Source organism: Rhamphochromis sp. 'chilingali' (assembly GCF_963969265.1).
Source record: "Rhamphochromis sp. 'chilingali' genome assembly, chromosome: 22".
Lineage (NCBI taxonomy): Eukaryota > Metazoa > Chordata > Actinopteri > Cichliformes > Cichlidae > Rhamphochromis > Rhamphochromis sp. 'chilingali'.
The window spans coordinates 5,609,479-5,622,645 of NC_137950.1; the positions used below are offsets into that span (position 1 = coordinate 5,609,479).

At 39.6% G+C, this 13,167-nt stretch overlaps 1 protein-coding gene across 2 annotated transcripts in view; it reads left to right on the forward strand.

The window, feature by feature from the left end:
- Positions 1 to 13,167, forward strand: part of abcc3 (ATP-binding cassette, sub-family C (CFTR/MRP), member 3) — a 68,027-nt gene that overhangs the window by 29,040 nt on the left and 25,820 nt on the right. For both annotated transcript variants that reach the window (XM_080873119.1, XM_080873118.1), the window contains exons 5-7: positions 9,977 to 10,102; positions 10,348 to 10,409; positions 11,864 to 11,998. In XM_080873119.1, the coding sequence (XP_080729245.1) occupies positions 9,977 to 10,102; positions 10,348 to 10,409; positions 11,864 to 11,998 (323 nt within the window). The remainder of the gene's footprint in view (positions 1 to 9,976; positions 10,103 to 10,347; positions 10,410 to 11,863; positions 11,999 to 13,167) is intronic.

A 13,167-nucleotide genomic window follows, 5' to 3' on the forward strand; every position in this document is an offset into this window, starting at 1 on the left:
AATCTTATAAAATAGCAGAAACAGTATGATTTAGCACAATAGTAATAAGTTAAACAGAAAAATTGGAAAAGCAAAATGGACAGCTGAAAAAATGCTGAACATGCTGAGGGTCCCTCAAATATACTTGTTAAATGAAAAAATCAGCAAAAAAATGCACAGGGAGAGAGAAGTAAGTTTCTAGGTCAGCCTGGGAGCTGCTGAATTTGAATCCACCAATCAGAGAGCCTGTGTACTTTTTCCCGCCAAAACATGTGCCTCTTTTTACACACGCAGCACAGAGAGGCACAGGATTATTGCAGCCTATTTCTCATAGTGAGGACTCCCCTCAAACAAATGACCATAATTTCCAAACCGTAGGGGCTAGAGCGGTCATTCTTACACCGTTTTGTTCAGAAGAGATGGGGGAATCTTCCAGTGTTTACAATTTATCATTAAAATATGAATTATTAAAGATATTTGACTTCTAATGCACCATAACTGAGTAGAGCGAAGCAAAAACTGCCTTGACTTGCCCTCAAACAACGCTTTGTAACTCGAAATCTATTTGGAGTATCGATATCATTCTTTCACCGTAAGAGACAGCAGGCTTTGGTGAACAGTCATGGAAATTTTCAGGTCTCTGTGGAAATCCAAAAAAAAGTTATGACGAGAGAAAAAAGTGGTTCATTTCCAGAGTTTTAAATCTGAAGAAATCTGAGCGAAGGACGAATTTCCTACCCTCAAACAAGTCCAACTCATTTCAGAACGGTAATAGGTGAGAAAGAAATTCTTGAATTGTGAGCGTCAGGGGTGTCTGAAGATATTCGGGGACAAGCCTCATGTCTTAAAGTCGCTTCGTTAAGGAGATATGACGATTCGAATATGCCTCTCATTACAGAAATCCAGCGATGATTTTGAACAAGCTCTCCATTGACTTTATATGGAGAGTTTTGAGACCTTGTGTTGGTCTGAGGAGATTTGCAAAAATTCTATAAATCCCACAACAATGATAGTGACATTTTCTGAAAGCCAGCAAAAATACCTACGTTTTGATGTATAATTTGTGGAAGTTGAGTGAAAATTGAGCAAGTAGCAAGAAGTTGTTCGGACATGAAGTGAAAATTGCAAAACCTTCAGTGACACACTGGAAGCCAAGAGCATAGCAACCATAACAACGCATGTATTTTGTGAAAAATCACAATTTTGCAACTCAAAACTTTAAGAGGCATAAAAGTAAAACAGTAAAATATTTCAAAAAGCTGAATCATACCTGAATAGCCCAATAATTTATGAACATTTTAAAGTTTGAATGGTTGTTCTAGGTGAAAATATGAGGAAGTAGTTAAGTTTCAAAAACAAGCAAATTTTAGCAGAATTGCAGAAGTTTCCCATTCATTTCAATGGGACAAATTAAAGGAAAAAAGTGGAATATTTTAAAAAGTATAATAGTTAAAAATAGCAAAAATCGTAGCGTAAATTAGCAGAAATAGCAGAATAGTTTAAAATTTGAACGGTGAAAATCGGCTGAAAATTGTGGAAGTAGTTAAGTGCCAAAAAGTGTACGGAAGCAACTAGAATAATAATAATAAAGAATAAAGAGAAACAGGAACTCAATAGTGTGGATGCTTAAAGCATCCACACAACTAGAAAGTGCATTTTCTGAAGAAACTGCAGTGTGAATGCTTGAATCTGAATGTATGCACTGAAATGAATTAATTACTGAATTTAAGTTAAAAATCTTGAATGAGATAAAAAAAAACAAACCCGAATTTAACCTGAAAACAAAAGTGCTGAACTGCTAAAAGCTGAAGGTTACACAGAAGAAGAAGTTGGAAAAAAGCTGAAAATGTTTTAATTGTAAATTAGAAAAACCTAAGAAATGAGAAAAGAACATTTAGAGTCAGAAAACATCTGAAAGAATATTAAAAGGTCATATTCTTTGAATCACTGAATGACTAAAATGTGATCCCTCCACTTGGATCCACACAGTTTAAAAAGTCTAAATGTCTGAGCTTTGAAAGACAAGATGTTGGAAAGAGAACAACGATGGTGACGTTTTGAGGGTAAAATGATGGCTTTAACACTGTGGACACAGCAGCAGTTGAAAGAGAAGTGTTTAAGATGAATCTTGGCAGAGTGGCAGGCAGAGCTCGTTAAGCAGGCAGGTGTGAGCCTGGTTGCTATAGTGACCGCACCCAATGGCTCCATACACACGACACAGACATGCACCTCACTTTTGCTGCTTAAAATGAACAGAAAAGTCAGGCCGAAACAAATCGTTCCCAAATGAAAAGTACATGTCGTACTGACAAAATTCTTTCACCGTGAGCGACAGCAGCTTCTAGTCTACCGAATTCTCAGTTTTCATGCCTGTGGAGTTTATTATATGGACGTGGTGACAGTGTAAAGACACCATGCTCTTCTGATTTTCAAACGAACCTTCTGAGCCATTTTAACATTAGAGTCTATGGAAGAGTTGGAGGGAGGAGGCTGTGCATTGGTGACATTTATGAAAGAACCATAACACCTAGTACAATAGTAAACACATTGGATGAAAGAGGACAGCCATGGCTACGTTTTGAGGGTAAAATCATACCTGTAGAGCAAACGCTGCGGACACAGCAGCAGTTTTAAAAAAGATTTTAAGATTAATTTTTTTGCTCCTCTCACTCTAGCAGTTGAGCTGCCTCACTCTAGCCCCAACATTCCGTCCCATACACACCCATTATAAACTCTGAAACGGGTGAAAAAACATCATGAAACTTAAACTGGAACTGAAGAAAAAGTATAATAGATATTGAAAAGATAAATACAAGTTGAATAGTTGAATGTCTTGTCTTCGTTTTAAAGTTTGAATGGTGGCTCTATGTCAATGTATGTGGAAGTAGTAAGAGTTTAAAAATGAGTAAGTTGAATGAGGATTTGAAGGGTCTCCCCATTGAAATACATTATAAATTTTTGTTGAATAAAGTTGAATAAAATTAAGAATATAAATGTTAAAAATATGAAAAATAGAAGCAGTGTTGTCCAAAAGAATAGGAATCTAACGGTGTTTGAATGGTTTTTCTAAGTTGAACGGTTTTGAAGTTATAGGATTACAAAAAACGTACGGAATACAGAATAAAATATAATAATAATAATAACTAGAAAGTGCATTTTCTGAAGAAACTGCAGTGTGAATGCTTGAATCTGAATGTATGCACTGAAATGAATTAATTGCTGAATTTTAAGTTAAAAATGTTGAATGAGATGAAAAATACAGAAATTTGTACCCGGAAAAAAAAGTGCTGAACTGCTAAAAGCTGAAAACCACACAGAAGAAGTTGGAAAATAGCTGAAAATGTTTTAAATGTAAATGAGAAAAATCTAAGAAATGAGAAAAGAAATTTAGACTAAAAACAAAAAAGAAAACATCTGAAGGAATATTAAAAGGTCATATTCTTTGAATCACTGAATGACTCAAATGTTATCCCTCCACTTGGACCCACACAGTTTAAAAAGTTTACATCTCTGAGCTTTGAAAGACAAGATGTTGGAAAAAGAACAACGATGGCGACGTTTTGAGGGTAAAATGATGGCTTTAACACTGTGGACACAGCAGCAGTTGAAAGAGAAGTGTTTAAGATGAATCTTGGCAGAGTGGCAGGCAGAGCTCGTTAAGCAGGCAGGTGTGAGCCTGGTTGCTATAGTGACCGCACCCAATGGCTCCATACACACGCACACAGACATGCACCTCACTTTTGCTGCTTAAAATGAACAGAAAAGTCAGGCCGAAACAAATCGCTCCCAAATGAAAAGTAAAAGTCGTATTGACAAAATTCTTTCACCGTGAGCGACAGCAATGTCTAGTCTACCTAATTCTCAGTTTTCATGCCTGTGGAGCTTATTATATGGACGTGGTGACAGTGTAAAAACACCATGCTCTTCTGATTTTCAAACGAACCTTCTGAGCCATTTTAACATTAGAGTCTATGGAAGAGTTGGAGGGAGGAGGCTGTGCATTGGTGACATTTATGAAAGAACCATAACACCTAGGACAATAGTAAACACATTGGATGAAAGAGGACAGCCATGGCTACGTTTTGAGGGTAAAATCATACCTGTAGAGCAAACGCTGCGGACACAGCAGCAGTTTTAAAAAAGATTTTAAGATTAATTTTTTTGCTCCTCTCACTCTAGCAGTTGAGCTGCCTCACTCTAGCCCCAACATTCCGTCCCATACACACCCATTATAAACTCTGAAACGGGTGAAAAAACATCATGAAACTTAAACTGGAACTGAAGAAAAAGTATAATAGATATTGAAAAGATAAATACAAGTTGAATAGTTGAATGTCTTGTCTTCGTTTTAAAGTTTGAATGGTGGCTCTATGTCAATGTATGTGGAAGTAGTAAGAGTTTAAAAATGAGTAAGTTGAATGAGGATTTGAAGGGTCTCCCCATTGAAATACATTATAAGTTTTTGTTGAATAAAGTTGAATAAAATTAAAAATATAAATGTTAAAAATATGAAAAATAGAAGCAGTGTTGTCCAAAAGAATAGGAATCTAACGGTGTTTGAATGGTTTTTCTAAGTTGAACGGTTTTGAAGGAGTAGGATTACAAAAAACGTACGGAATACAGAATAAAATATAATAATAACTAGAAAGTGCATTTTCTGAAGAAACTGCAGTGTGAATGCTTGAATCTGAATGTATGCACTGAAATGAATTAATTGCTGAATTTTGAGTTAAAAATATTGAATGAGATTAAAAAAAACAAAAAAAAAACGAATTTAACCTGAAAACAAAGGTGCTGAACTGCTAAAAGCTGAACGTTACACAGAAGAAGAAGTTGGAAAAAAACTGAAAATGTTTTAAATGTAAATTAGAAAACCCTAAGAAATGAGAAAAGAACATTTAGAGTCAGAAAACATCTGAATGAATATTAAAAGGTCATATTCTTTGAATCGCTGAATGACTAAAATCTGATCCCTCTGCTTGGATCCACACAGTTTAAAAAATGTAAAAGTCTGAGCTTTGAAAAACAGTGTTGGAAAGAGAACAACGATGGCTACGTTTTGAGGGTAAAATGATGGCTTTAACACTGTGGACACAGCAGCAGTTGAAAGAGAAGTGTTTAAGATGAATCTTGGCAGAGTGGCAGGCAGAGCTCGTTAAGCAGGCAGGTGTGAGCCTGGTTGCTATAGTGACTGCACCCAATGGCTCCATACACACGACACAGACATGCGCCTCACTTTTGCTGCTTAAAATGAACAGAAAAGTCAGGCCCAAACAAATCGCTCCCAAGTGAAAAGTATAGGTCGTATTGACGAAATTCTTTCACCGTGAGCGACAGCAGCTTCTAGTCTACTGAATTCTCAGTTTTCATGCCTGTGGAGTTTATTATATGGACGTGGTGACAGTGGAAAGACACCATGCTCTTCTGATTTTCAAACCAACCTTCTGAGCCAATTTAACATTAGAGTCTATGGAAGAGTTGGAGGGAGGAGGCTGTGCATTGGTGACATTTATGAAAGAACCATAACACCTAGTACAATAGTAAACACATTGGATGAAAGAGGACAGCCATGGCTACGTTTTGAGGGTAAAATCATACCTGTAGAGCAAACGCTGCGGACACAGCAGCAGTTTTAAAAAAGATTTTAAGATAAATTTTTTTGCTCCTCTCACTCTAGCAGTTGAGCTCTCTCACTCTAGCCCCAACATTCCGTCCCATACACACCCATTATAAACTCTGAAACGGGTGAAAAAACATCATGAAACTTAAACTGGAACTGAAGAAAAAGTATAATAGATATTGAAAAGATAAATACAAGTTGAATAGTTGAATGTCTTGTCTTCGTTTTAAAGTTTGAATGGTGGCTCTATGTCAATGTATGTGGAAGTAGTAAGAGTTTAAAAATGAGTAAGTTGAATGAGGATTTGAAGGGTCTCCCCATTGAAATACATTATAAATTTTTGTTGAATAAAGTTGAATAAAATTAAAAATATAAATGTTAAAAATATGAAAAATAGAAGCAGTGTTGTCCAAAAGAATAGGAATCTAACGGTGTTTGAATGGTTTTTCTAAGTTGAACGGTTTTGAAGGAGTAGGATTACAAAAAACGTACGGAATACAGAATAAAATATAATAATAATAAAGATTAGAAGAACAATACTGTGAATGCTTTTCAAGCATTCACACTAATAAAGATTAGAAGAACAATACTGTGAATGCTTTTCAAGCATTCACACTAATAATAAAGATTAGAAGAACAATACTGTGAATGCTTTTCAAGCATTCACACTAATAAGATAAAAATAGAATACGAATGCTATATACAACTGAGTAAAAATACAACGATGCCAGAAAGGATTATTGCACTTAGTGTTATTGCACATGTGTGGATGTGTGTGTTTGTTCAGTTAAAGTCTTTGTTCAGAATCAGAATCAGAATCAGAATACTTTATTCATCCCGAGGGAAATTAGGGGTTACAGCAGGCAGCACGCTAATGGCGCATGCGCACTCACAAAGGAACCTTCTGACCAACTTTACACAAACATCACATTGGGCAGACATGTCAGAAGGTAGGCTGATAGGAAAAAAACAACGAAAATACACTACATGAGGTAAGAGGAGGAGAAAAAAAAACTCCACTCAGACTGAGCTCCTAGTGGGAGAACAGTTTGATAAAAGAAAAAACACCTCAGCACAAAAGCACATGACTATCAATACACCATAGAAACACGAGACAAGCAACAGGGGCGGGTAAAGGGTAAGAGAGAGCCGGCGTAGACAGCGCATCCGGTCCTGCAGCATCTGTGCTGGTCCAGTTGACTGCTATCATCCCCGGTAGGGCACAAGCATCGAAGGCGTTGGAAAGGGAGGGGGATGAGTGAGTGCTTATCAGTGTAAGTGTGTGTGTGTGCGTGTCCATAGTTTAGCTGAGACAGTGTCCTTTGGCCTATCAGGCTAAGTAAACAGTCCTCCAGCCAATCCAGGTGTCCTTCATGGGGCGGGAAGAATAGTCATCACACAGTCGTTATCAGGGAGTTGTTTTGGTGGGCTCCAGCCTTGGGCCTGCAGCTGGGGCCGTGGTGTCCAAATGTTGAATATTGTTGATTTCTCCTTTGTGAGCAGCTCGAATTCTAGCACTCCGAGGCTGGTCTCTCGATCTCCCGTTGAAGAGCTGCGAGCCTCCCCATGATGGTATCAAACTTCTGTTCCGTGGTGTTGTCAGTCTTTTGATTCTGAGACCTCACAACTGCAGTGATCCGTTCCGCGATGTTTTCCAACTGTCGCTCAAGGGTCTCATTTTGAGCAGGCCTCTCTCTGATGTTTCCCCTCATACGCTCAATGGTGTTGTTTTGAGCCTTCACAGCAGCTGTAAGCGTCTCCAAGGTGTTGACCATATTACGTTCGTTGTGAGAGGTCGCACCTCGTCCCGTCGCTTCGAATCCAGCGGGCAGCCTTGTGGAGGTTTGAACAGCCGGTTCCGCTTTCTTATTTCTCTGATAAACCAGGGCTAAGCCAACGCCGATCAGCATAAACCCTGTTATCATGGTTCCGAATAGGTAGATATCTTCAGCGTCCTCGATCGACAGTCCCGCCAGGCACACGGTCCTCCAGTTCTCCACCCGTCCATCGTGTAACCGGCAGGGAAAGTCCCTCCAGGGCACTCAGGCTCTCCCGAGCCCCAACTTCTCGTTAAGGGTGTCAATAGCACTCAGAGACCAGTTGATCAAATCCATAATTCTCTTTTAGGTTTAGAGAACGACAGTGAGAGACTGTTCCAGGGAAAGTAAATTCACACAAGACAAGACAAGGACATAGAGGCGAAGCAGGGAAGATAAGGGTGAGGAGGAGAGGAGAAAGTGCGACTGACAGCAGTGGGGAGTCTGACAGCAGTGGGGAGGAAAGACCTGCGAAATCTCTCCGTCCCACACCGTGGGTGCCGCAGTCTCCCACTGAAGGAGCTGCTCAGTGCTGTCACAGTCTGCTGCATGGGGTGGGAGACGTTGTCCAACAGGGATGACAGCTTAGCCGCCGTTCTCCTGTCACTCACCACCTCCACTGGGTCCAGAGGGCATCCTAGAACAGAGCTGGCCCTTCGGATCACCCTGTTCAGTCTCTTCCTGTCCCCAGCAGAGATGCTGCCGCCCCAGCAGACCACACCATAAAAGATAGCAGAAGCCACCACAGAGTCATAGAAGGTCTTCAGGAGTGGGCCCTCCACCCCAAACGACCTGAGTCTCCGCAGCAGGTACAACCTGCTGCGGAGATGTTTCTGTTTGTGGCTGGTGTCGTTTAATACTCAAAAAGATGACCAGCCTCAGTGTTGGATATGAAAGGCTTTGATGTCTGATATATGTATGCACAAGTAATTCTTTTTTTCACGAGTTAATATTATTGTGGAGAACAGAGAATGGAATGACTGTCATGTGGGGAATGTTAATCTTGTATAAAATCTTTAAGTGATATACTTGTTTTCTGTTATAAAAAGGTCAAAAGCTGTGTTAACGTGCACGTAATGATGGGATTATAGTCAATAATCAGAGTAAGGCTTACCCCAATTAGCGTGTTTACATGGGTTCATATTCACATTTTTACATGTGGAGGATAATCAGATTTATGGCTAAATGTGTCCCCCCGTGACCCTCAACAAGGTTCTGTCTCATCTCTGTTTCTTGGTGCCAGCGTTGATCTCTCCTGATAGCTGCAACGTAGCGTGCTTTCTGAATGGTAAATACAAATTCACTGCACCAGACAACATTCATGCGTTTGAGATCTTCAGATTCACATCTGTTGTGTTGGTTCATGGCAGACCATCTCTCTCCCCAACCAGTTGCGGCAGATGGCCCCGCCCCTCCCTGAGCCTGGTTAGATGGAGGTTTCTTCCTGTTGAAAGGGAGTTTTTCCTTCCCACTGTCGCCAAAGTGCTTGCTCATAGGGGGTCATTTGATTGTTGGGTTTTTCTCATGTATTATTGTAGGGTCTACCTTACAATATAAAGCGCCTTGAGGGGACTGTTGTTATGATTTGGTGCTGTATAAATAAAATTGAATTGAATAGTGGCAAAAAAGGGGGTGCCTGATTTTTGCAGACTTTTGGCTTTTGTGATACTTTCTCCTCTGTGTGGATGTTTAGTGAATGGAAAAGCCATTCTATTACCTTGTAGGGTTGTTTAGCCTTTGAACCAAATCCTAACCTCAGCACACTGCTGTGCTCACTGTGACAATGCTTATTTTAGCTGCCAGTAGTATTGTACTATTGTACACACATACAGATCCAACGGTTCTACCTCCATTCATATGTCAAAAGGTGTTTACATACGAATATCCTGCGGTCAGCTTCCATCCATTCATGCGAATGTTCCTAACACCCACACACTTACAACTCATGCTTACCTTTCTCCTGGATGATCGTAGCAATGCATGGGTGGGGCTGCCTGCTGCCTGACTGCAAGGGGTGAATTTTACATTCATCACCAAAGCATAGGACTTGAATAAGAATTTAAGGAAGGTTCTTTTTTAAATTTCCATTTACTTTGTCATAAAGCTGTAAAATTGCTGTAAGCAGTAACTCATATCATCATGTGTCACAAAGAACCTTTTGCACACAATGACAACACCCAGACACACCTGTGAATTCTGATATAGCTGCAGGTCTGAAAGGTGCAGTCGAGGAATAACATTGTTCATCTGTTAGAGGAGGTTATGACAGAGGGCCGCCCCTCCCTGAAGCCTGGTTGCTCTGGAGGTTTCTTCTTGTTAAAAGGGAACTGGACTTTCCAGTGTCGCCAAAGGCTTTCTCACAGGGGTCGTGTGAATGTTGAGGTTTCTATATAATATTGTTGGGTCTTTAGCTTAGGATTTAAACACTCCTTGAGGTGACTGATGTTGTGGACTGGTACTTCAAGGACATGGTGTGTTTTCCAAAAAGCCATCTCATCCCAAAAACTGATAAACGCTGATGTCTTGGTGTCTGCGTGTGTGTTCTTGTTATACTTTACAGGGCGAAGTCACAGATAAGCTGCGGTTCACCACTTTCTACTTCTACTTCAGCATGGTGGTCTGTGAGTTCATTCTCTGCTGCTTCAACGAGAAACCTCCTCTCTTCTCCAATGTTGTCACTGACCCTGTGAGTCATCGGTCACAGTCCGCTCATAAATAATTTTTGTGTTTTCCTGCTCACACCATAAAGTCAGTGTTCTGAGTAGCTGAAAGTCTGAGCACGCTCCGGGGCAGCTCTGTGCTTGTTAAAGCAGGTCACACAGTCACACACTGAATTCAGTTGTTACTGGCTTCTCAGTATGTCCTCTTTATCCTCATTTAACCTCCCTGGTCTCATATTATGTGCACTCATCCTCTTTTCCCCTCCCCCAGAATCCTTGCCCTGAAGCTACAGCAGGTTTTCTCTCAAGGATCACTTTTTGGTGGTTCACAAGGTAAGCTAACATTGCTGTCTGCCACCAAACCAACCTCCACAGACCAACAGTTTGTGGTATACACTAAATGTTTTGGGGCTTTAAAGGCTCTGAGGTGTTCGTTTCTCCATCTTTAGACCCTGCTATTCATTTTTCAAGCAGTTTTTGTAGTTCTGTGAATATAGTAGGACGTGCTAGTCTGTTAAATCTTTAGTTTGGGGCTTTTTCTCAAGATGGATTAGCCCTCTTAAAACAAGAAAAATGTTTTAGGATAATTTAAGTCAATCTAATTTATTTGGACGTATCTCACTTAGCTTAGCCTGAGAGTCATTTAGCTTCATACTATTGTTGTTTAGATTAGCGCTAGTTTCTCCTTTCCTTTCTCCTTTTTTATTGCAGTGATCATAAACGCAGTGAAACTGAACAAGCAGTGTCGACTTACCTCGACCACAGCTGGTGGTAAAATGTAAAACGTTTGCAGTCATAAAAAACAATGAATGAAGAAGCTTAGAAATCGCTGTTACTTTTGCTGTTAGCTTGTTCCATGCTATGTTAGCTAATCCACAATTAATAATATATGTCATTATGTTAGTGGCTGTTTACACAGTATTCACTGTGTTCAAACATGCAGAATGATAAAAGTGTGATCTTTGTTCACATCTCTCATAGTGACTGCAATTGCCATGGTAATAAATAAATGTAAGGTCATCATAAACCATGCTAACATTCCTTCATTCATATTAGTGCTTCAACCCTTCAGTCCTCTTTTTAATGCACACATACTGTGGCTATATTATTTAGTATTGCTTGACCTCAACTTTACCTAAATGTAAGAGTTATTTACTCCTACATTGTACAGTTTATTGGTTACAGTTTATTAGTTGTTTAATACCTTTTGAAGAAAAAAAAGAAATGTTGCTGGCACCGTTACTCCATGCTACAAATATTGTTTCCTGATAATTTTTCATGAATCACTGTTCAGCCAAACCTGTCACTGAAGAGTTTGTTTACTTACTATATCACATGATGTCAAAACATGGGGGTAGTTTGCACTGTGATTATAATTACTTAGTTCATAATGTAGCTTAAGCTTATTTAATACTGCAATATCATATTATTATTATTATTATTATTATTATTATCTGTTATTTTTGCATAGACATGCATCTCTGTGGGGGAAAAAAACATGAGGCCAGTTTCCGGTGAAATTCAATCCAGTTATACATAATGATCATTAGCTAATTCAGTAAACTCAATTAAGTATTTTTGAGGACAACATGTATTGGTAAGATGGCTCTGGGATAAAGAATTTTAGTGTTACATGTTGGCAATGAATCAAAGCAAACTAAACAGAAAAAAGAGGCAAACATGCACTTTAACCATTTAGATAATGTCTCATTTGTTTCAGTCACACTTGTAGCAATGAATTGCTTTAATGTAACAGATTGAATTAAGTTGCTGCTTCTCTTTCCCAGTATGGCTGTAAAGGGCTACAAAATGCCCCTGGAGGCCAAAGACCTGTGGTCTCTGAACAAGCGCGATAGCTCCAAAGTCATGGTGCCCAGGCTCCTTAATGAGTGGGAGAAGGAGGAGGCCAAGGCAAAGTTAAGGTATGTTAAACTTAAAAGCTTTGAGCTACACTTCATTTCTTTGTGTTTTGCTTAAAATAAGACAGGCTTTGATGTCTTTTAAGGTGGTCTTACACGACAGTTCTCCAGGCTTCAGACTAAACCTGGAGAACTATCTTCAGTCACTCTCAAGGAAGATAAGCTGTGAGAAAAGGCTGCAGACTTATAACTAGGCTGAAAATCAGTGTCCATGGGTCCGATAGAGTGATGAATCCATATTTTAAATTCTTGCACTGTCATGGTTTGGGGCTGCTGGTGTTGGGGGTCATGAGAAAAAAAAGGTGGTCATACCAACTTGACTTTCAAGCTCATCAGAATTGTACAAACCCCTTTTCACTGGGATTCAACCGGCCTGATGAGCTGATGAAGTGTTGTTCTAAATGGGGAATAGTTAAAAGGCCTTGATCTGATGATTGGAGAAGGCTGATGCTAGAATAAGGTCTTAGCAATTTCAAAATGTTACTGGAAGCCAAGCAAGGACACAGACAATGTGTTGTTTTTGGCTGCTAACTCGCCAGTGAGAGCACGTTCTGAGCCAGCTGAAGATGGGGTAAGGGATGCTGAACAGTGTCCGCCTTAAGTTCTCTTTGTGGCTCAATGACATTTACAAAACTTTTAAATGTAACATAGTCCAATGATGCCGGCGCACACAGACGTATGCAGCGGCTAATATTGCACCTTTTTGTGTTTTTAAAACCTTTTTACTTTGTCTTCCTGCAACACGCTGACTTTTCTGTTGTGTGCCTTTCTCTTGTTGTGCATGTATTCCTCTAGACCGTTTACATTTCTCCTGTTTGTCATTTATTCCAGCTGTCTGAGCAGTGAGCAGTCAGTGAAAACCTAAGAGTTCACATTTATAAACTAATTTGAATTTCTATAAATGCTTTCTTTGATCCACATAATGTGAATTTAAAAAAAGCCATAGCTGATTGTAGCCCCGGGCTCAGGCTTTCAAAGGAAGGGCAGATTTATTAGTTCTTTGTTAGACTAGAAAAGGGAAGGGATGTTGTCGTAGAGGGCAGAGCTCTTTGTGTATGGTTGTGCGCATGCAGGCGTAGGTTCATTCCTTTTTGCACAAGTGAAACTACTAGCGCGTTTCTTTTGTAACCCTAGCAGGAGGGTATCAGTATCTGAAGCTACCACACACCGTT